The 22,871-nt window shown below is 55.8% G+C and overlaps 3 protein-coding genes and 1 non-coding gene across 9 annotated transcripts in view; 1 reads left to right on the forward strand and 3 right to left on the reverse strand.

The window, feature by feature from the left end:
• The first annotated feature begins 422 nt into the window (after positions 1-422).
• LOC129735826 (acrosin-like) lies at positions 423-2,520 on the forward strand. Its single transcript, XM_055706794.1, has 4 exons — positions 423-523; positions 1,010-1,126; positions 1,566-1,707; positions 2,173-2,520. Exons 1-4 carry the CDS (start codon positions 423-425, stop codon positions 2,512-2,514), a joined length of 702 nt encoding a protein of 233 aa, XP_055562769.1. The 3' UTR covers positions 2,515-2,520.
• Positions 2,521-3,307: 787 nt separating this feature from the next.
• LOC114014429 (collagen alpha-2(I) chain-like) overlaps positions 3,308-22,871 on the reverse strand; it is a 33,211-nt gene continuing 13,647 nt past the window's right edge. For both annotated transcript variants that reach the window (XM_055707070.1, XM_055707068.1), the window contains one exon: positions 3,308-4,131. The gene's annotated coding sequence lies outside the window, so the exon portion shown is untranslated. The remainder of the gene's footprint in view (positions 4,132-22,871) is intronic.
• Positions 4,866-4,950, reverse strand: LOC129736099 (small nucleolar RNA SNORD45). Its single transcript, XR_008732270.1, has one exon. It is a non-coding gene; the product is annotated as a small nucleolar RNA SNORD45 (small nucleolar RNA).
• LOC129735847 (acrosin-like) lies at positions 14,076-22,166 on the reverse strand. Of its 5 annotated transcripts, XM_055707072.1 has the most exons (8): positions 22,025-22,166; positions 21,175-21,222; positions 20,039-20,158; positions 17,232-17,327; positions 16,726-16,923; positions 16,122-16,387; positions 15,690-15,835; positions 14,076-15,224 (listed from the first exon to the last, which is right to left on the reverse strand). In XM_055707072.1, the coding sequence occupies exons 4-8, from the start codon at positions 17,318-17,320 to the stop codon at positions 14,877-14,879; spliced, it is 1,047 nt and encodes a 348-aa protein (XP_055563047.1). In that variant the 5' UTR covers positions 17,321-17,327; positions 20,039-20,158; positions 21,175-21,222; positions 22,025-22,166; the 3' UTR covers positions 14,076-14,876. The 5 variants fall into 5 exon arrangements, 3 of the variants coding, with proteins under 3 accessions (XP_055563047.1, XP_055563048.1, XP_055563049.1); XM_055707073.1 differs by lacking the exon at positions 21,175-21,222; XM_055707074.1 differs by lacking the exon at positions 17,232-17,327.

Genomic DNA, 22,871 nt, shown 5'->3' on the forward strand with positions numbered 1-22,871 from the left:
ATCCTGCGGGCACTCTGTCGGTGGCCGTAGGGGTGGCGACAAGCCTTCGTTCTTGCAGCTGCCACATGTTGCTGGTAGTGATGGATGTTCTCCTCCTCCTCGTTGTCCTGCTGGCCGTGTGCTGTCCTGTGCACGGCACATGGGATAGCTGTGGGTAAGTGGCCCGAGGCTCTGGGAGGGACATTGGGCAACCCTTGTGAGCTTCTCTGGAGGGGTCCTGCTTGTCCCCCATGGCCACCCCAGTGGCTCTTGAAGGCCATCTGGGAGGCTCAGCTCCTTGCCATCACCCAGGCTGCCGGCACAGGTCATCTACGGGCTGAAGCAGAAAGCAGGGAAAGGGGAGCGGGCACACACCCCATGGGTTTCCTCGGCCCTTCTGGCCATGCCTTGAGGGGAGGGAAGACAGCTGGCCTTTAGCCGGAATGGCACAAGCTTCCATGGAGATAACCAGAATGGAGTTTCTGGTTACAGAGGCACCTGCGGCCTTCGGCCTGCGGCTTTTCACTACGGCATGTCGCGCGTTGTGGGTGGCACAGATGCCCAGCCAGGGGCCTGGCCCTGGATCGTCAGCATCGAGGCTCTCTTGGAAGGAGGCACGGCGCACATCTGCGGGGGCTCCCTCATCAGCCCACAGTGGGTCCTCACAGCAGCCCACTGCTTCTTCGAGGACAGGTAAGGAGGACCAGGGTTCAGGGTTAGCCCCACACTCTAGCAGGTGCCCTGAGTGCAAAAGCACGTGCTGCTCCCGTCCCGTTGCCCTGCAGTACGCCCAGTGCCTGGGCACTCCGCAGCCACCTGAGAGGCTGCTCAGGAGAAGGCTGGGCTCATGCCACTGCTTCCCAGCAGCCTCCAGCTCGACACTGCTTGAGCCCAAGGAGCACGTGGTCTGTCGCACCCTCCCAAGCACTGCTTTCCTCTCTGCCTTGCCAAGCAGAAGGCAGGGCGACTGCTGTGCTGCTGCAGCATGTGGCTCTGCTCCCTCTGAGCCCTCTCTCCATCTGCCTTCCAGGAACATCACCATGTGGCAGGTGGTGGTAGGTGCCACCCAGCTGACCCAGCTGGGACCTGAGGCCCAGGTGCGCAACATCAAGCAGCTGCTGGTTCACCAGCACTTCAATAATATCACGTGGAGAAATGACATTGCCTTGCTGGAACTGGAGCAGCCTGTCCAGTGCAACAGCTACGTACAGCTTGCCTGCGTGCCCGATGCCTCGCTGAGAGTCTCGGAGCTGACAGAGTGCTACGTCAGTGGCTGGGGTGCCAGGACTGCAAGAGGTGAGCTCCCAAAATGTAGTCACGTTGCGAGCGCAAGCTTGGCCAGCTTGGGGAGGCAGGTTGCTCTTCCTGACGGCAGAGGCGAAAGCCAGAATCAGGCTGTGGGGACGTATGCCTCTTAGAGAGGGGGGTGTGAGCCACTGACCCAGAGCAAGGCAGAAAGGAAGGAGCGGTCCAGCGCCTCCCCACATGCAAAGCCAAGCCCCGGGATAGGGCTTCAGTCACGCAGGGAAGGAGAACTGGCAATGAGCTGCTGGGAGTTCATTCCTTTCTGTGCTCTTCACAGCTGGAGGATCGGCGTATGTGCTGCAGGAGGCCCAGGTCCACCTCATTGATGCCGGGGTCTGTAACAGCAGCGGCTGGTACAGAGGGGCCATCCACACCCACAACATCTGTGCTGGCTATCCGCAGGGTGGCATCGACACCTGCCAGGTAGGAGCGTGCTACAAGCCAAGCCCCGGCAGCACGGGCAGCCCCGCCACAACCGCCCAAACCTGCACCGTCACGGGCTTTTCCTGGCCACTCACACTCCCATTGCTGTGTCCCCACTGCTGAGGGCCTTACCCCCCTTCCCCTTTTGCACGCCTTTGCCCAGGGCCTGCCTGCCTTGTCCCAGAGGCCTGGCACTATGTCCACAAAGCCCACCCAGTGCCCTTGGCAGCCCAGAGCTTCACCATCCCAAACGTGCAACATCCTTCTGCAGCACCTGCAGGACAACTGTGCTGCAGGGAGAGCGAGCCCTGCCTTACAGGCCCACCGCCCCCTCCCAGGAAAGCTTCTCCAGAGCTTGGCTGGCCACTAAATACAGCTCTGGAAGTGCCATGAGAGGGAAGGAGCCAGCCACTGGGCTGACGGTGGCCACCCAACAACCCCTTCATCCTCTCTCCTCTGCTGCAGGGGGACAGCGGTGGGCCTCTTGTGTGCCAAGACAAGAGCGCTGACTACTTCTGGCTTGTTGGCCTGACCAGCTGGGGGATGGGCTGTGCGAGAGCAAAGAAGCCCGGAGTCTACACCTCCACCCAGCACTTCTACAACTGGATCCTGGAACAGATGGGCCTGCACACAGCAGTAGCGACTACGGCAAGGCCGCAGCCAGCCTTCACCTCCACCCCCGTTCACAGGCCAACACCAACAGAAGCAGGAAGGTTTACACCCTGCCCACTTCCAGTGCAGAAGCTGTGGGATTTCCTTTCTTGGCTGCAGAAGTTGGTGCAGTTCCTAATAGGAGAAAAGGTTTGAGCAGCAGGACAAGAAGATCCAGGGCTGGCTGCAGCGCACCACCAGCACCATTTCCCGCTGGGGCAATGCCTGCTGATGCAAAGGCAGCCTCAGTGTCAAAGGCCTGCTCTGTCCTGCCCGCGCTCCTCTCAACGGAAGAGCTCAGCTGGCTGAGTCCCTGCAATAAAGTGTTTCAGTTCTGTGGCTAACCAGGCGCCAGTCCTCTTCAGTCTCGTGTGCAAGGCCAGGACTTCCACGCCCGGCACCTGCCGGAGGAAGCAGGCTGCAGGCAGACAAGTCGGGCACAAAGGGTCACAGCAAAGGGCTGAAGCTCTGCCTGCTCAGCAAGAAGGATGAGGGTGCAGTGGAACAAGGGAAGGCAGGTCATTGCGGGGCTCAGGGCCTTGGGGATGGCAGCTGGAAGCACAGACTGCCTTAGGCCCGCTCCTGGTGGGATCCCTGTGTGCGTCTGTATGAGGCGCAAGCGAACTTGAACGTGGACTCTCAGGGCCCAGGAAACACAGATCTAGAAAGACCCAAGGCTTGCACCAGGCACTGGTGAGGGAGCCTTGGCTTTGAGCCCCACATATGACATGGACTTAATTACTAGACTGTTATCTGAGGCATCTACGAACACGCTGTGCTTATGAATCCAGGGAGTGAGGCTGTGTTTCTGTTTCAGTAGCCTCATCCTCTGGTCTCATGGTTTAAAGCCGGCCGGCAACCAAGCACCACGCAGTCACTTGCTCACTCCCCTTCATCTGGAGGGCTGGGGAGGAGAATCAGAAAAGAATGTAAAACTTGAGGGTTGAGATAAGAACAATTTAAAAAATTTATTACTAAATATAAATTACTAAATCTAAATTATATAAAATTAATATAAAAATAAGAATAAAGAGGTAAGAACATCAGTAATAACAATAATAATAGTAACAATTAGGATGGAAAGGTGGGGGAAAAGGGTAAAATCCAAAGGAAAAGGGAAAAGGGGAAAAAAACCCCAAGTGATGCACAGCGTCCCAACAGTCTTGATTCGTTTCCAAGTCCGGTGGGGGAACGTTCTGTCCAATGTTAGTTGGTTCCGGGTTTTTTTACAGTTTTTACAAGCTGTTCTGTTTAGTCACACCTTCCACTCGGCAATGGTGTACATGCCCAACATGGTCCTCGGGGGCCTCCAAGCACCTTGATCCCCCTGACCGCAGGTCTGGGTGCATGCACAGGGGTTTGGTTAAGTTTTGCAGGATCAGCTTCCCCCCCGCCCTCCTCCGCTCCTTTGCTCCATGGCATCAGTCGGTCTCCTCCTTTAACAATGTATAGATAAATCTCTGTGGTGGCAGTGGTGTTATCTTCCTGCCTTAACAACGTATAGATAGATCATTCACTGTGGTGATGGCATGAGTTTCCTGCCATAGCAATGTTGAGACAACACATCTGCTGTGGCGATGGTGGGTCTCACCGGCACAGTCTCTTACACCTCCTAGAGAACTGCAGAGCTGTGGACTCAGAAATACCGGGGCACAACGCTTGGCCTGCCTGAAAGGTTCAGGAGGCTCTCAGATATCCAGGCAGCAGTAGAAACCGGTCTCATTTTACAGCAAGGCTGACCACACTTGCCAGTTTTCTTTTGCGTGCTCACACCTGGAAGCCAAACCAGAACAGCTGCACACACAGCACAACAATTGCTCAGCACATCTACACCAACAGAGCTCTCCCCTAAAGCACACTTGGAGTCACTCGTACGCCAAGTCAACATCTACAGCGGAACCTGGCCACATGCTTTGACACAATGTCATTTGGGGTCAAACTGACACACACCAAAAAATTAGTAAAAGACATCTCCTTCTCTGCCACATCAGGTATCCTTCAGTTTGAGCTGAGTTAAAGCTCCTTCAGTTGAGCTGTAACTGTTACATTATTTCCCAAATGCAAAGCCAAACAGAGAAAATATAGCCACAACATGCTCCTTAAAAAGCAAATCTGCACACCACACACAGTTCATTGTGACCAAAGCAAGATGTGACCACGGGACCACGACCCTTCAAAATTTCAAGATGCCTAGGTGGGACCACACAAACAAGGAACATGCCTGCACATTAAGACAGGCTGGTCAAGTTTACCACCAAAACTCCACATCAGCATTTGCTAACCCTGTCCAGCTCTGGGTATCCAGAGCCACACTCAGCTCACTTGAAAGTGTCTCCTAGTAGCAGTATCAAGTATTAAGCTCAGAACGGTACCTCCCTGACGCCTACATGGAAGAAAACTCAAACTGTGCCCCCTTCTCCTTAAGGTTCCTTAGAGCTTGTGACAGGAATTTCATTCCACTGCTTGGAAAAGCTCCAAGGTTGCAGCTTAAGGGAACCGGAGTTCCCTGGGTCTCAGAGTAATTCTAGAGCTAAAGTGGTGAGAGACATCAACTCTAGATCAGACTACACGTGCCAGCACTCACCACTGACCCAGCATGGCAACCTCCTTCTGTCCTACCCAAAGGTTTCAAACCCAACACACTGTCTTCCTATGGCAGGAAGCTACCTTATTTATAATTTGTAACACCATTAACGTGTTCCGTGAGACGGGACTACAGATATATTATGCAGACAAGCAAGGCGCCATTTGGAAGCACCGGAGCCTTATGGCGAGACATTTTTTCTACAACAGAGAGCACAACGGTGAATAAACAAAGACTGAGTCCTTCTCCTCAAGGGAAAAGCATGCAGCAGATCAATGACTGTTGAACAGGCGGGCAGAATTCTCAGAAAAAGCAACCCGTAACTGTCAGCAAGAAAAAGAAGGTTGTTCCTCTGCAGGACAGAGACAGAGGATGAAGAAAAGGGGAAAAGGACCAGGACAGAAGTGGAGAGAGTAAAAGAGAAGGGAGCAACAGAATGACAGATAAAGGCAGAATGGAAGAGCAAGCAGGACAAACAAATAGGATGGAGAGCTACAGGGAATCAAAACACAATGGGTTTGTATGGCAAGGTTTGGGGAGGAGGAGGAAAAGGAGAAGAAAGAAACAATGTGTGATCAACTGACCGCAGCTGCCGTTCCCCATCCCCCTGCATGGAGGAGACAGGGAAATTGGGAGTAAAGTTAAGCCCAGTAGAAGAGAGGGCAGGACGGAAGGTGTTTTGAAGATTTGCTTTTACTGCTCATTCTCCTGTTCTGATTTGACGGCTAATCAGTCACACTCATTTCCCCAAGTTCAGCCTGTTATGCCCATGAAGGTAATGGCAGTCATCTCCCCATCCTTACGCAGGCTCATGAGCTTTTTATTGTATCTTGTCTTCCCTGTCCAGCGGACGAGGGGGAGCGGTAAAGAGCAGCTTCAGTCCAGCCTGGATCACCCCACCACACACACAAATCACAGCAGCGCAGAGGAGTGGCAGGGAGGGCCAGCGACACAACAGAGAGGAGACAGCGTTCCACGGACCCAGGACTCACCACAGCTCTCACTTTTGGTACCACTGTGAAAATGTGACATTTTAGATGCTTCTTTCTCCTTCTCTCCTCCCAGTCGCTCGTCTGTCCTCCATTTAAGGTCACCTGTGGGTGTCTCACCTCACAGCTCTTCCTCACAAGACAAGGACTCCTAGACACGTAACCTCGCTCCCTTGTATGCCCGGAGGCCGCAATACACTTTGGGTTACGCACAGACCCTGCTGTGCACGCTGGCAGCCAGGCCTGCTGCGGGCTGCAGAGGTGGATCCTTCCCCATCCGCAGGGGCAGGCTCTTTGGTGCCTGCAGCAGGACGCAGCTGCTAGCCACATGGCCTTGGACGACTTCTCCTTTGCCTTTCCCTGGCCTGTCCAGCTCCTGCCGCAGCAGCTCCTGCCCACAGCCAGGCCGTGCCCCCCAGTCCCCTCTTGCACACGCACTGCGGGGGGAGCAAGGCCAGGCAGAAACAACCTCCACCAGCCTAAGGCAGGTGCAGCCAACAGCATCCCCAGGGGAGGAACAGCACGCAGCGTCCTCAGCCCAGCCCCTGGCAGAGGGAAAGAAGCACAAGTGACCATTATTGGCATTGCTCGGCCCTGGCTGGGGCCCCTCCTGCCGCAGGGCCTTCCTGAGCAGCAGTGGGGGGCTGGTGGCCGCTTTCATGGCAGCACTGAGGGGCTGCCTGGAGCTGGGGGCCCGGCTGCAGGAGAGGTGCTGCAGCAGGGCAGGCAGCAGCATGGGGCAAGTGGGGCCACAGTAGGCTCAGCAGGTCTGGTGAGCTAGGGAGGTGCCCGGGGCTGGCGACTGTGCCTGTGGGGTGGGCCTCCCGCTTCCCCTCCTCCCTCCCCTCAGCCCCCAGCCCCTCCAGGACTGCCCAGACACAGATCATGGGCAGCTGAAGCTTCCCGTTCCCCCCACCACCATCGCCTCGAGGCAGCCAGCGGGCAGGAGACCGCCTCAACCCGTCACAGGGGCTCACTTGCCTCACCCATGGCACTCCCCACGCCATCAGCTCCCAGGCAGACGCCTGACACCCCCCTGTATCTCATGATGCCCCGTAACGCCCCGCTGTATCCCATAATGCCTCCCAACAGCCTCGCCACATTCCCTAAGGAATGTTCGTTACTTTACCCATTTTCTTCTCCAGGAAGTGACAAGCATTCCCGCTGCAGCAGAAAATCAGTACTGCTGGCTGAGCTGGAGGGACGGGAGCTGTTCTCTGCACATGAGGCCTGCCAGCTTTCCCCAGCCAGCTGCATGCAGTTGTGCAACACAGGAGAAAAACAGAGAGAATCAAACGATGAAAATGGCAAATGGATGAAAATCGGGGATCTTATCCAAAAAAATCTGAGTAGGGAAGGCATGCTACAAGGACAAAACTCCACGCTTTTGCTTCATTGAGAACTCACTGTTATTTCATCTCCCCTCCTCCTCAAGTTTCTGCTCAGTGTTTTCAGCAGTATCAGGGGACTCATTCTGCACCTGCCCAAACTAGGACAAATCCTGCACCAAACCTGGGTTAATCACTGACTGTGAAGCTCCAGCACCGAAGGAACTCTCCGAACGAGCTCATCTGAGAAAGCATGTAATAGCAAAAAAACCCTTTAATCAATGATTCTCTGCCTGGCAGCCATCCTGAAAGCAGAACCCGTACTTTCCCCGAAGAAAGCTTTCTGTGATACTCTTGCTTCTACCAGGCGCCACTTTTCTGTAACCCGCCGGTGCTCGGCCGAACCCCCCCCTGCCGCGGGGGCTCCGCAGGCGCCGCTCCCTGCCCGCACCGGGGCTACGGGCACCTGCGCCAAGGCAGCGCCCGGCGCTCCCGGCACAGCGCGGCCGCCCCCCGGCAGCGCAGCCCCACGCCCCCCAGCGCGGCTCCGGCACCCCCGGCCCCGCTCCCCGGCCCGGGCCCCGCCGCCCCCCCGGCGCTCTCCCCCGCGCCCGCCGCTCGCCGCCCCGGCCTCCGCTCACCGGCCCCGGCGCGGCCGCGGCCCGGCGGCGCTCAGCGGCCGCTCCGCTCCCCGCCCCGGCCCCGCCGCCGCCGCCGCCGGCCCCGCTGCCCGCCCCGGGGTCCCCCCGCCCCGGCCCTCAGCCGGAGCCCCGCGGGGAAAGGGGCCCTGGCCCGACGCCTCCCCCGGGCTCCCTCGCAGCCCCTCGCCCGGGGCCAAGGGGGCGCGGACGCAGCCGGGGGGGAGGCGGGGGGTTACTCGGGGCACGGGGAGCGAGCCCCGGGAGCGAGCCTGCTGCGGGGCTGGGGCCCTCCGCGCACCCCCTGCCCCGGGACGCCTCCGCCATAGCTCCCGCAGCCCAGCTAACAGGCGGCCCCCAGCAGAGGAGAGTGACAGCCCCGGCGGCCAATCAGAGCGAGCGTCCCCTCAGGGGAGGGCGGGCTCAAGGCCAGGACGGAGTGACAGCCCAGCGCGGCCAATCAGAGAGAGCATCCCCTCAGGGGAGGGCGGCACTACACCAGGGATTCCCTGTTGATGTTAGAGCCCTGTCCTGCTGCTGCCCTTCCCGCTGAGGTCCCCGTTTCCCACCACCACCTTCAGCAGCACCTGAGCATCCTTCTCCTGCTGCACCGCCTCGCTACCCCAGACACCCTTTGGGGCCGCCAGCTGCCCTGACAGGGGCCACTGGGGCCAAAGCGCGGCTCGTGGCAGCCAGGGGGTTCAGGAGCAGCCCGGCAGAATGGGGCCAGTGCAGGCCCTGGGAGTGTTATCAAAATTATACCCAGGAAAACTCTCCAAACCAAATGATAGTTCACAAAGCCGACCCTGGGTTATGGCAGCACGGGGTGCATGGGGGAGCTTTCCTCCTAACACGCACACCAACATACTCGGGGGTACACAGCATATACGGTAGAGTACTTGCATCATACAGTACTATTCATTGCATTCAGGCACAAAATTGGTTACCAGTTTCTTGCTTCTAATGCAAATTAGTAACTGCAACATCTTACCGCCTTGTCTCCTCTTGCAGCCAGAACTTTTTCACTTGGAGACTTCTTTCTGCATCGTTTATGTAATAGCATTCTTACCATTATTTGTTCCTTCCCCAGATTGACTCCCTTGGTGAGAAGTCCTTTCAGTCATCAGTTCTGATGACTTGAGATGGTGGGCACTTGAGCACTAACCACATGAGAGGGTGGCCCAGCCTGACCCAAACCTGTTAATGAGATCAGTTTGGAAATTCAGGAGTTTAGGCAGCAGGAGGGGATTGCACAGGGGCCATTTCCAGCAGCTCCTCTGGTGACACATGGCTGCAGAACGAGGCGTGCTGCCAGCCGCCCTTATGCATGATGAGAAGTTCCCGACGCAGAGCCACCCCACTCAGGCCACACAGGCGCTTGGCTGCCCGTCATCCTTTATTGCTGACGGCTGGAGCTGCCTAACTTCCTGCTCGGTGGCCAGCGTGGTGGGGGTTTGGCAAGGGACCCCCAGTCCCGCTCAGCTGCCGTGGTGCTGGAGTCACTCCGAAGGGGCTGGACGAGGAGTCCTGGTGGTGCCTGGCAGAGCTGCCCATGGCATGAGGCTGGCCTGGCAGTACCTGGGGCCGAGAATCAGGGCTTAGCCCCCCTGCAGCCTCCAGGGCGGGTGCTGGCTGCGGGCAGCTCTGCCAGCCCAGGACGGGGCAGGCAGCAGGGGCACCTGCCCGGCCAGAGACACCCCAAAACGGGGTCCTGGCCCCCACCCTGAAGCAGACAGGCTGCAGTCCCACACTGGCCAGGGCTGCCCTGCCATAGCTCCCCACCTTGCTACAGCTCCAACGTGGGGACCAGCTGCCCCATCTGCCAGCCCTCCCCCTCCATCCTGTTTCACCCCTCCCCATCCCACTCCAGACCCCCTCCCACCCTGCCCGGCTGGGGGCACCAACCCTTGCTCACCCCCACCCACCGGCTTACAGAAGGGTGCCCTCTCCTCCGCAGTGCCCTGACAGGGCCATACCCAGCTGGCTGCACGAGGTCCCGCCCTGCAGGGCTGCGAGAGCAGGCAGCCGGTGTCCAGCACGTCCCTCTGCTGATCTTGGCCTTATCCATCAGGGATCCTGGCAGGAAACTGCAGCGGGAGATAGGCTGGGGGGAGCCAGGGGGAACACTGGCACCCCAGAGGTGCCCTGCCCACAATGACGTCCCCTTGGCTGTTGCTGGATCCCATCCCCAAGTGTACCCTGGCCGTACCCTCCTTGCCCACGAGCAGAGGAAGCTGCCTGTCCCGTCGGCCCCTGTAGGTGCAGCCGTCCTGGCCCAACAGCTCCACCTCGTCATTGTGCTGGGAGGGAGAGAGCAGCCTGGCTGACACATGGGGCTGAATTCAGCATCCCCAGGCAACCCTCCCACACCCAGCTCTCCCTGCAGAAACTGAGACTCGCCTACCTCCCAATGCTCAGCATCTCCCTCCCCGCCTTGATCACCCCCACCATGTCCCTACCTTTGTCATCCCTACCTGGATGGGCAGCTGGGTGTGGGGCTGGTGCAGCCGCGGGGTGCTGGGTGGTTGAGGCTGGAGGCTGGGCCAGTGCTGCAGCAGGGTAGTGAGAGTGTGCCGTCCGCCGCACTGCAGCGGCATGCTGGGGTGCCGGTGTTCAGGCATCTGCTCCCTGTGGGATGGGGCACGGTGATGTTTGGCGCCTGGCACCGTGGCACCCCGTGCTTCACCCTATGACACCTATGAATCTCCGTGACAGCTCTCTGGGATAATAGCGACATTGGTCATAAACACTGAGGTCGCTTACAAAGAAGTCGTATCGCATTGCGGGTCAGAGTCCCCCCGGGATATTTGAAGTGCACAATTGTCCAATCCATATGCTGTTACGCGGATGCCCAGAGCCCAGATTTTGCCTCACGCTCATGTGAAACTTTGTTGGACTTTGTTTGCTGGATTTTGCCTCTGTCCAGTTTTGTTTGCAGGGTCTGGTTTAGGTATTGAGTGTTTATGATTTTGAAACTTTGTACACATGGGATCTGGTCATTCTGCTAGAGGGAGTTGGTTCTTCAGAGTTCTTTTGGGTTGTTTATTAAGATGCTGGAGCAAGTTTTGGGGTGACCCCTCACTCAGAAAAAATGGGCCGAATATTGTCATCACTGGTGGCCCTTGTATACCTTAGGTGATCAAGAGAAATGGCCTAGGAAGGGAAGCATAATCTCCAATACAGCATGGCAGTTCATGTTCTTTTGGTACATGCAAAGGACTATGGGAAGAAGTCCCATAAGTGGGTTTGGTTTTTTGGCCTTGAGAAACAATCATGGAACAAGAAGTAAATATACACTCATGATACTTGATGGCAATGTATTGATAATGATGGAGGGGAAGATAATTATTAATTGCCTTGATGTTGTTCTGCTTGTAGTGTTGGGAAAAGGAGTCTGAAAGGGGAGAATGAAGAAGAGGATGTGCAATTTCTGGTTTCAGGGCAGTGTTGCTGGTAATAGGGAGAGATTTTTGCTGAAGGTAAAAGAATGGTGTTGGGGAAAGCTCAGGAAGAGGATGCGAGGATAAATGCCTTTCGCTGCTTTGTTTGTGTGGTAGTCAGCTCCAGATAGAAGAAAGATGCAAAAAGGTCGCTGCTATGTGTGGAAATGTTTGTAACTCGATTGCTAGAAACTGCTTAAAAGGTTTATAATAACTAAGAGGAATTGAGGGGGGGGGGGGGGGTGTTGGGGGGGGTTGTGTGGTAGAAAAAGAAAAAAAAAAAAGAGCAAATAAAAAGAAACAAAATGCCCCAGCTTTGGCACTTACCCAAATCCAAAGCTCATCTCAGGAAGGAGTTTCCCGAGAGGACGAGAACGTGGAAGAGGACAAAGAGGAGGAAATCTAAGGACTAGAGTCCCTCTGGGGAAAGATCAGTGTGTGATTTGAGAGGAAAAAGAACACGGGGAAAATAGATGACTAAGGAAACAATCAACTAATGAGATACCCCCACCTGCATCTGTTGCAGAGGCAGATCTGCCTGTGATTGGTACAGAAGATTCAGATTGATGGGAACCGGGGTCTGAAGGAATTATACTTACTGCCCAGCTGAAACCCTGGCTTCAGTTAAGCTGGGGAGTGAAACAGTGACTTTCTTAGTTGGTACAGGAGCAAGAGTCTGTGCTAAGAGCTGTAAAGGACCTACGAGGAAGTTGTCTATGTCAGTGATTGCTGCCATAGGAAATTGAGAACCCAGACCTTTCTTTACACATGAATGATCGTCCATGGCAGAATGTCCCCTGCCTCTGATGGGAAGAGGCTTATGGAAGGAACTGGAGCACAGATAACTTTTGATCAGAATGAAGGTGGGGTACATATTCCACAACAGAATGCCTGGAAGGCACAGTTATATCTGGAATATTACTCAATAACGAAGAAAGCTGACTATAAGGCAGAGGAAATGGAAGCCCTCTCTGAAATCATGAATACAGCGATTCCTTTGGTCTGGGGAACTGAGCAGCCTGGAAGAGCTGAATCAGCAGAACCAGTAAGTGTGGAACTGAACGTGGGAGTTGAAACTCCCCAAAGATCTTTCTCAGCTGGGAAAAACCCCGACCAAAATAAGAAACACTACTTGGGATTGGGTTGGGGTTTGATGGCAATGTTGTGGTGTCAGTCACAGAATTCAAGTCTGGAAGGTTAGCCTCATGCTGATAAAGCTTCTGGCTGGCTTATGATGGGCAGCTCTAGGTGGTGGTGGGAAGCCAAGTGGGAAGAGTGAATGTTGTGAGCCCTGCACCTGAAACAGCCAGCAAAGAGTAGGAAAAATTTCTCCTGATGCTGCTGAGGGCTTGCTTATCTTTTGTCTTCGTTCTTCACCTTTCTGTCCTTTTTTCTTTAATCTTCTGGCCACCAGAAGCCTCTTGCTTCTGTCTTTTAGCGTTTCTTTCCACTTGTGCTGTCACCCCACCCTGCACAGCCAAGTTCTCCCTTCCTGGGCTTTTGGTTTTCACTTGCTGGCCAGAGCCTGCAAACTCGGAGTAATCTGGCACATGTTGGACAAGGGAGCATTTCTCATGCTGCCGCTGACCTGCTCATCCACTCAACAGCAGAGAAGATGCTCTGTGGTCGCTTCAGCAACATGCACTTCCTCTTCCTCCAGAGAGGGGATGGTGAAGCCTTTGACTCCTGTGAGAATCCTTAGGGGATGTCTGCCGGTTGGTTGGCCTCGAGAGGGGCCACAAGGCCAAACTTTACTTTGTGTCGAGCGTGCATAAATGCTTTCCTTTCTTTCTGGCCAATTTTTTAAAGAACGGGTAGAACACACACACACACAGGCAGGCAATTGAGTGGAAGCATGCAAGTGCATTTGGGCCAAAGGATGGCAATCGCTTCAGCCCATCTCTATGTGTCAGCACATCTCCACCTCACCAGCGCTGAGCGGCTGCAGCCATCACTGCTCCCAGCCCTCGGCCATGGGGCCAGCCGGCACCAGTGCCATTACCAACGCCACTGTCAACGCCAGAAGCACCTCTGCCCCTGTGCCACTGCACCATCAGCGCTGGCAGCTGGTCCGGGCGCTCCTGACCTGTCTCCTGCATGGGGGCAGTGCCCAGCAGACCCGCTGGCACATGGTGGTGGTGATGCAGGGCCAGTGCTGCTGTGGGATGGCCAACCTCCCGCTGCAGGCTGGGGCCGGTCGGTATCCAGGGAGTATGCCCACAGCCAGCGGGGCTTCGTGGTGCCATTGCGATGTCACTAGTGACGTGAGCCACTCTTTTCACCATCTCTTCTTTCTCTCCCGTCCTTCACAAGGCTGAATCCCTTAATTAGGAATCTCTTCAGTCATCAATTTTGACAACTTTACAAGGGGTCAGCTTGACCTCACCTTTGTGCACACAAGTCTTACACATGCAGTTAAACACAAAATGAGAGTTTAGCACTCACTCACAGGCCCCTGATTTGGGAGTTTATATGACAGAGACAGTGCTGCCACCCTGCCCACCCCGTGATCTCTGCTGCAGAGTTGCTTTGGGTTTCCTTGCCCACTCTGTTACGGAGCAGCCAGAGCCAGCAGGCTTCTGAACACTGTGGGATTTCTCCTTTCAGGTCTGGTTGATCTGAATGAGGTGGGCACCTGGAGGGCTGCTCCTATGCTAACCTAAATAGAACTTCCCATGTGCGTGCAGCTGCATTCCAAAGAGCCAGACACGCACATACACACAGAGAGAGTGCCACAATGAATGTGAAAGGCAAAACAGATTGACACAGACAAAGCAATGCCTTGACAAGCATCCCTGCAGATGTAACCACTGCTTACACCCATGTGAATGCAGTCCAGGCATTTCCTGCGTTTCCAGAGCATCAAGATGGCATGTTCTACTGAAACAGAAACACAGCTTCACTCCCTGGATTCATAAGCACAACGTGTTCGTAGATGCCTCAGATAACAGTCTAGAAATTAAGTCCATGTCATATGTGGGGCTCAGAGCCAAGGCTCCCTCAACAGTGCCTGGTGCAAGCCTTGGGTCTTTCTAGATCTGTGTTTCCTGGGCCCTGAGAGTCCACGTTCAAGTTCGCTTGCGCCTCATACAGACACACACAGGGATCCCACCAGGAGCGGGCCTAAGGCAGTCTGTGCTTCCAGCTGCCATCCCCAAGGCCCTGAGCCCCGCAATGACCTGCCTTCCCTTGTTCCACTGCACCCTCATCCTTCTTGCTGAGCAGGCAGAGCTTCAGCCCTTTGCTGTGACCCTTTGTGCCCGACTTGTCTGCCTGCAGCCTGCTTCCTCCGGCAGGTGCCGGGCGTGGAAGTCCTGGCCTTGCACACGAGACTGAAGAGGACTGGCGCCTGGTTAGCCACAGAACTGAAACACTTTATTGCAGGGACTCAGCCAGCTGAGCTCTTCCGTTGAGAGGAGCGCGGGCAGGACAGAGCAGGCCTTTGACACTGAGGCTGCCTTTGCATCAGCAGGCATTGCCCCAGCGGGAAATGGTGGTGGTGCACTGCAGCCAGCCCTGGATCCTCTTCGTCCTGCTGCTCAAACATTTCCTCCCTTTAGGAAATGCACAAACTCCTGCAGCCGAGTAAGTAAATCCCGCAGCTTCTGCACTGGAAATGGGCAGGGTGTAAACCTTCCCACTTCTATTGGTGTTGGCCTTGGCCTCTGAACAGGAGTGGAGGCGAAGGCTGGCTGTGGCCTTGCAGTAGTCGCTACTGCTGTGTGCAGGCCCATCTGTTCCAGGATCCAGTTGTGGAAGTGCTGGGTGGAGGTGTAGACTCCGGGCTTCTTTGCTCTCGCACAGCCCATCCCCCAGCTGGTCAGGCCAACAAGCCAGAAGTAGTCAGCGCTCTTGTCTTGGCACACAAGAGGCCCACCGCTGTCCCCCTGCAGCAGAGCAGAGAGGATGAAGGGGTTGTTGGGTGACCACCGTCAGCCCAGTGGCTGGCTCCTTCCCTCTCATGGCACTTCCAGAGCTGTATTTAGTGGCCAGCCAAGCTCTGGAGAAGCTTTCCTGGGAGGGGGTGGTGGGCCTGTAAGGCAGGGCTCGCTCTCCCTGCAGCACAGTTGTCCTGCAGGTGCTGCAGAAGGATGTTGCACGTTTGGGATGGTGAAGCTCTGGGCTGCCAAGGGCACTGGGTGGGCTTTGTGAACAAAGTGCCAGGCCTCTGGGACAAGGCAGGCAGGCCCTGGACAAAGGCGTGCAAAAGGGGAAGGGGGGTAAGGCCCTCAGCAGTGGGGACACAGCAATGGGAGTGTGAGTGGCCAGGAAAAGCCCGTGACGGTGCAGGTTTGGGCGGTTGTGGCGGGGCTGCCCGTGCTGCCGGGGCTTGGCTTGTAGCACGCTCCTACCTGGCAGGTGTCGATGCCACCCTGCGGATAGCCAGCACAGATGTTGTGGGTGTGGATGGCCCCTCTGTACCAGCCGCTGCTGTTACAGACCCCGGCATCAATGAGGTGGACCTGGGCCTCCTGCAGCACATACGCCGATCCTCCAGCTGTGAAGAGCACAGAAAGGAATGAACACCCAGCAGCTCATTGCCAGTTCTCCTTCCCTGCGTGACTGAAGCCCTATCCCGGGGCTTGGCTTTGCATGTGGGGAGGCGCTGGACCGCTCCTTCCTTTCTGCCTTGCTCTGGGTCAGTGGCTCACGCCCCCCTCTCTAAGAGGCATACGTCCCCACAGCCTGATTCTGGCTTTCGCCTCTGCTGTCCGGAAGAGCAACCTGCCTCCCCAAGCTGGCCAAGCTTGCACTCGCAACATGACTACATTTTGGGGACTCACCTCTTGCAATCCTGGCACCCCAGCCACTGACGTAGCACTCTGTCAGCTCCGAGACTCTCAGCGAGGCATCGGGCACGCAGGCAAGCTGTACGTAGCTGTTGCACTGGACAGGCTGCTCCAGTTCCAGCAAGGCAATGTCGTTCCTCTGTGTGACATTACTGTAGTGCTGGTGAACCAGCAGCCGCTTGATGTTGCGCACCTGGGCCTTAGGACCCAGCTGAGTCAACCGGGTGGCTCCAACCACCACCTGCCACATGGTGATGTTCCTGGAAGGCAGATGGAGAGAGGGCTCAGAGGGAGCAGAGACACATGCTGCAGCAGCACAGCAGTTGCCCTGCCTTCTCCTTTACGAGGGAGAGAGGAGAGCATCACTAGGGAGATTGAGATTACCCTCATGTGCCTTGGGCTCAAGCAGTGTCGAGCCGGAGGCTGCTGGGAAGCAGTGGCACGAGCCCAGCCTTCTCCTGAGCAGCCTCTCAGGTGGCTGCGGAGTGCCCAGGCACTGGGCGTACTGCAGGGCAACAGGACATGCTGCAGCACGTGCTGCTGTGCTCAGGGCACCTGCTAGTGTGTGGGGCTAGCCCCGATCCCTGGTCCTCCTTACCTGGCCTCGATGAAGCATTGGGCTGATGTGAGGACCCACTGTGACCTGATGAGGGAGCCTCCGCAAATGTGCGCCATGCCGCCTTCCAAGGGAGCCTCGATGCTGACGATCCAGGGCCAGACCCCTGGCTGGGCATCTGTGCCACCCACGATACGCAACTTGCCATAGCGAAAAGCAATGGGCCGCCCACAGCTCCCCCTGTAACCAGAAATTCCTTACTATGTGGCTGGATGGCTTGCACTGTTCTGGCTAAAGTCCAGCCATCTTCCCTCCCCACAACACATGGCCAGAAGGGCCGAGGAAACCCGTGGGGCATGCTCCACTTGCCCCTCTTTCTGCTTCAGCCCGTTGACGAGTTGTGCCGGTAGCCTGGGTGCTGGCAAGGAGCTGAGCCTCCCAGATGGCCTTCAAGAGCCACTGGGGTGGCCATGGGGGACAAGCAGGACCCCTCCAGAGAAGCTCACAAGGGTTGCCCAATCTCCCCCCCAGAGCCTCGGGCCACTTACCCACAACTATCCCATGTGCCGTGCACAGGACAGCACACGGCCAGCAGGACAACGAGGAGGAGGAGAACATCCATCACTACCAGCAACATGTGGCAGCTGCAAGAACGAGGGCTTGTCACCACCAGTGTGGCTGCCGACGTACTGCCCGCAGGATTCCTGTTGCCTGGGGTTCCCTTGGATGCGGGGCTGATGTCACAGAGTGCCTGGTTCCGGGTGCTGGGCGTGGTGGTGTTGGGTGTGGTGGGTGGAGGGGGGATGGGGGTGGTGTGGGGGGATCAGGAGGGGTTCCAAACAGGACTGGAGGCAGAAGCTGGGATCGCACACCCCTGACAGAGCCCCACGCAATGCCCTGCTTGCACGATCAGGGTGGGCAGGCCCCGTGGCAAGCAGTGGCGCCTGGCTTCCAGCTCTGCCTGCTAACAGCTCACAGGGCAACACCCAGCGTGGCCTCGCAGCCTCTTTGGGAAGTTCCCTGCCGCCCTGCTCTCTGCAGCCCTGTGCCACCGGGTCCTTCTCAAAAAACAGACACCAGAGAACAGCGCTACTACAGGCAGTACGCACATGCTTCGGTGTCCAAGAGCCAATGCCTCTTATGGCTGCGGCTGGCAACAGTGCTGGGCAAGCCAAATAAGCCAAAAGCACAGCCCAGCAACGTCAACCTTCCTGCACAAAGCACAGTGAAATGCATGCGCAGCACAGTCCTCGCTGGCTATGTCAGCCACAGCAACGCGCTCTGGCAGGTGTCATATCCTTGCTGTCTTTGAGTTTGATTGCAGTTCTGGGCGCACACTGAGCATCCACTTGTGGCAAGGACAAGCAATGTGAAGTTCTAAAGAGAGAAGGATGCTCCTGCTCTCAGCCCTACGTGCCATCACTGTCCATGGCTTTGGTGAATCCTGCATCAGTCTTGTCTCATGAGTCTGCATTCTGCCGCTTACTGAAGGAGCCTTGCTCACTCTCCTGCTGGAGTGCAGGAGAGAAGCAGGAGCCAGGCACGTGCATTGCATTTGCACAGCAGGGCTAGGTCCCTGGAGGGTCGAGAGCCGTGGCTTGAAGGATGGCAGCCTCCAAGCTTGTGAAAGGTGCGGCAGCTCCCTGCTGCCATCCTGGCTTCTGTGGCGAGGCATAAGGCGCACAGCGGAGGGAGCAATTGGGTCCCGAGGAGGAGGACCACGCAGGCTCTGTCTGAAAGTGGAAGAGCTGCTCTCAAGGCCCTTGAGGTGCAGCAGGGCTTCCTAGGCCCCAGAACTGGCCTCCAAGCAAGCGGGCTCAAGGCTGCTTTGTGTTTTGAAAAGGGACCGGCAGCCAGTTCCCACGTGTCTGCTGAGAGCAGGCAGAAGGCAGCCTTGGAGAAGACAACTTGTCTGCTGGGGAAACCCTGCTCTTTCAGCACCGGTTTTGGCAGGTGGCTAGTGGGGAATGCCGTCAGAGGTGGCCACACTTCACAGACGCTTGAAGGAAGAGATTGGGGTCATTTGGCGGAGAGGACTCTGGCAGGGACAGCAGTTCCCAGGCAGGCCCGTCAGTAATGGCACACAAGTCCAAGGTGACCTAGCTAACAACACCCAAAGACCACGTGTGTTGACAGATGGGGCAAACCTGGGAGCAAAGGGGGGGGTTGGAAATAACTGGGGTTGGCCCCGTCTCTGGGAGGAGAGCAGGGCTGAGAGAGGCAGGACTCAGGGAAGATGAGGGGCACGTATAAGCACGGCAAATGGAGAGAAGGGGGGATCAAGGAGCCGGTCACACAGAAGCAAAGTGCTGGCTGCCTTGCTTGCCTGAGCCCTGCGCCTAATCACCACAGTACCCACTGGCTTCTTTTGGAGAGCCACCCCAAAGCCCTTCCTGTGTGGTCCCATTCTGCACCTGCTGCGCGGTGGGTCTCTTAAAGGAAATGTATTTTGAATTAAGAAACTTAACGTGCTGAAGCTGCTACATTGCAGTACCAGGCCTCGTCACTTACACAGCCCTAATCCACGGCTGGTTGAAAACTTAGTCAGGTTACTCAGTAGGAGAATAGAAGAACAATAGATGATCAATTTGTGTACACAGGTGCTTTCAGGTTTTTTAGAAAAATTAGTAGATGTGACTAGGAACTGCTTGTTCAAAGACTAAGTGTGCACAAATGATTGTGTGTGTTAAAGCAGGCGGAAAGAAGATCATGATCCATGGAGGACCTTGGAACTGCAGCAGGGATTGGTGCTCGAGCTTGTATAGACACAACAATTAACATGATGAATCATGCTTGAGAGAGCATAGAGGAGTGGGGGACGGATGGCGCCAAGGAAAGATAACACCTTGCTGTTGATTGATGGTAGTTAACCACCAACCGGGGATTGCCTAGTATGCAATGCTTAGCTCAAAAGAACCAATCTGTTTAAAATGCGCGATTTCTGAAAGTATATATACCCATGTTTCTATACAATAAATTGACTTTTGCTTGCATCAAACAGCGTCCTGTCTCTCCATCGCAGCGTTCTGCCAGAGCAGCTGCTTGATTTCTAGTAGGAAAAGCCTGTTCACTCAGCAGCTTTGCTCCTGAAATGCATCAATGAGTCCTTGTCCCAATTTCAGAGGGACGTGCCTCGCAAAAGTACTGAGTATAATACATATATTCACACATACAGAGAAGCTTGTCTGATCCTGCCAGTGTAATAGATTTGTGTCCTATAAACTCTTCAAGAGTTTGTGGTGTTTAAAACGCTGTGAATTCAGCCGTCCCTTGTTCCCATGAATATCATAGCAGGCATACAGTGATGGAAAGACGATGAGAGCATCCATGCAAGAATGGCAGAAGAGCATCTTACCATGTCTCTCGGCTTCTGGAGTCACACGATTAGCAGCTTTATCCAAACGTTGTTTAAACAGCTTGTGCTCTACGTCCTGCTGCTGCTCTCCTGTTACATCCATGGCATCAACACTCAAATCTGAAATCAGTGAGCAAGGAAAGCGGTCTATGAACACACAAGCGTTATGGCTTGTGGCAAGCTGAAGAAATGAAAAGACAGCATCTTTCAGCCAGCAGGGTAAGAACATGCCCAATAGGGAGAGCGTGTACGGCTAGGGTCAAGTGACCGACAGGGAATAAAACGCACAGTGCAGCATGCTAAATGGCCTTCCCAGGTACGGCGTTTGGTTTGGTGTCCCAGGAGGACCGTTTCCAACTTCCAAGAAAGCATTACCCTGAAAGGTAGACATGCTTAAGGCAAAAAGCCAAAAGCCAACCCCTCAAAGCCCAGAACCATTTTCAGGAACACAGGAGTTAAGCCTATAAGTGGCTGAAAGCTGCCTCCTACCTCTTCCCTCGCCACCTTTCGCCCTTCAACATCAGCACATTTCCTTGTGATCCCTTTTCACAAAAAAAAGATGGAGGCCTGTGGTATCAGCTCGGTACCGAAGCACCACGATGTGCTTGCTGGCTGCGTGCTCTCTTAGAAGGCTGAAAGCTTCTCCGCACACAACAGCCGAGGCTTCCAGTCTCTCTGGCCTTCCCACGCCCTGTTAAACGTGAGGAAGGCAAAGACCAATAACATCTCGGGGGGTCAGGAGGAAGTCAAGATGCTCTACATCTAGAGCCCAACGCATTACCACAACTGAACAAGAGGCAGGAACAATCGGTAGACAGGCAGATAACATGCAGGGCAGCAATTCCCAGTCAGACTTGCAGGGCTTCCAGTCACTTCATCCCTCAACTTTGTTTTGAATTTAGTTAAAAGGTAACAGATTCTTAACACTCATTCTGCTTTTATAAGTTCTGGAGAAAGGCTAACACATGGCATTGGCATTACAGTCCAATTATTGCCCAAGCAGCAGCGCAGCTCTCGGAAGCAGCAGGCACATGGAGCCTCATGAGCCCTCGGCAAGTACAAAAGTTATCCCTCCATAGTCAGCAGTCCGACTCACAAGCACAAGGCACATGCCGAAAAGTAACGTCTGGACCGACCTTCAGTTTAGCTTCCCTTGATCTGTCAACGTACAATTCCGGATGAACCTAGGTACAACGAAAAAACAAGAGCCCCATTTCACTGGGAAGCAAATGCAAAGGCCTCTTCCCCTCAGCTGCTCTGGTCCAGGGGCTGACAGTCACGACACAGGATCAGCGAGACACCTGAGCTACTGCCTCCCAACCCTCCCTGGTAGTTCAACGCTTGCCCTTCACAATACTTTTTAGAGAAATCAGCAGTCGGGGGCGAGGGGTGGGGATTCCACCGCCGGCTTTCTTTTCCTTCCCTTGCCCGCTCACAGGGGTGGGAAGAGACTCCTGAGCCACCCCCCTGCGACAGCGTTACAGCAGGCCCTAAGGCAGCCTCTGCGGCCCGCGGGGGCCGGCGACCCCAGCCCGCTGCCACGGCCACGGCCAGCGGCTGGGGGAAAGACAAAGCCCCGCGCAGAGCTGCGGCGGCTGCAGCGACTGCCCGGGCAGCCCGGAGGCGGCGGAGGGGCGGCGGGGCACCGCGGGCCGACCCCCCTCCCGGGCCCCGCCGCCACAAGGGAGCACCGGGGCCGCCCTGCCGCCGCTCCTCGCTGAGGTAGCGGCGCAGCTCCGAGAAAAAATAAAAGGCAGCACCGTGAGCAGCCCGCTGACCACCGTCACTGCCGGGGAGACGAGAACCGCCGGCAGCCCCGCCGGTCCCGGGCCGGGCCGCCCGCCTCAGCCCGCCCGCCGCCGGCACCAGGCGCTCCCTGCCGCGGCCGAGCGCCGGCCAGCCACGTCCCCCCCAGCCGGCCGCTGCCCGACGGCCACGCCCGGGCTCGCCCACCGGCCCCCGTCTGCCCTCAGCCCGACCGCTCACCCAGCGCGCCGCCGCACGTCCCGGCCCGAAAGTCTTCCAGGCTCCCGGCGAAGGCGCCGCACCGCCACCGCCGCTCCAGCGCGCCGCGCGGGCCGGAAATGAACCCACCTTCCGGGGCCGTAGGTGTAGCCCATACGCGCACGTAGCTGGAAACCCCGCCCCAAGGCATCAAGCCTATTCTGCGAATGCGCTGCCCTTAGTTGGGATGGAGCGATGACCCTTAGTTCGGCTGGAGCGCTGCTGCCGTCTAGCGAAAAGAAATGGGTACTGCAGCCAATCTATCTAACATAGACTGCACAGTTTATTATAGGAATGGAATCAAAAATAACAAATGCTGAGAAAGAAAAATAGCTGAGCAGGTTTTTCTGAATTATGGTGACTGAATTTGATGAAAGGAGGAAGAAAAAATGCCATTTAGCAGACCCTCGGTATCACCAAGTACTCTTACAGAATGAGGACTTCCCACTTGGCTAGCACTAGCTAGGATAAATACTGGTAACAATTGGTTGCTGTTTCTGTCCCCTGTTTCAGTCTGCTCTGAGGACTAAGGGATACATTCCTCCTCTGTGAATATCATTAATGGTATCTGGCTTCGCTTTCCTTTGGTTGTTTCTGTGTTTTTTAAAAATCGTATTTGCGTATGTGAAAAGGGAAAGATATGATGCTTACTTTTTAGATTAATTGCCATGGCTGAAGTTGAAGAGTCCAGAAAAATGTAAGCTGGCTGAAGAAATGGGTTAACCTCAAAGCTGTGTCTATCTCCAAACAAGAGAAATCCTGTTTCTCCTGATGAAGAAGGATCATTGTTAAATAGCCATCACATTACCACATCACCAACATATAATGC

This window comes from Falco cherrug, chromosome 4 (assembly GCF_023634085.1).
Source record: "Falco cherrug isolate bFalChe1 chromosome 4, bFalChe1.pri, whole genome shotgun sequence".
NCBI classification, from domain to species: domain Eukaryota; kingdom Metazoa; phylum Chordata; class Aves; order Falconiformes; family Falconidae; genus Falco; species Falco cherrug.

Excerpts from the sequence above, each read along its gene's own strand:
- LOC129735847 (XM_055707073.1), bottom strand. The coding sequence starts at position 17,320 with ATGTTGCTGGTAGTGATGGATGTTCTCCTCCTCCTCGTTGTCCTGCTG. Across the intron at positions 16,924-17,231 it reads GGCACATGGGATAGTTGTGG|GGGGAGCTGTGGGCGGCCCA; the intron begins GTAAGTGGCCCG and ends TTCTGGTTACAG. Across the intron at positions 16,388-16,725 it reads CAATGCTTCATCGAGGCCAG|GAACATCACCATGTGGCAGG; the intron begins GTAAGGAGGACC and ends TCTGCCTTCCAG.
- LOC129735826 (XM_055706794.1), top strand. The coding sequence starts at position 423 with ATGGCACAAGCTTCCATGGAGATAACCAGAATGGAGTTTCTGGTTACA. Across the intron at positions 1,127-1,565 it reads CAGCACTTCAATAATATCAC|AGGATCGGCGTATGTGCTGC; the intron begins GTGGAGAAATGA and ends CTTCACAGCTGG. Across the intron at positions 1,708-2,172 it reads GTGGCATCGACACCTGCCAG|GGGGACAGCGGTGGGCCTCT; the intron begins GTAGGAGCGTGC and ends CCTCTGCTGCAG.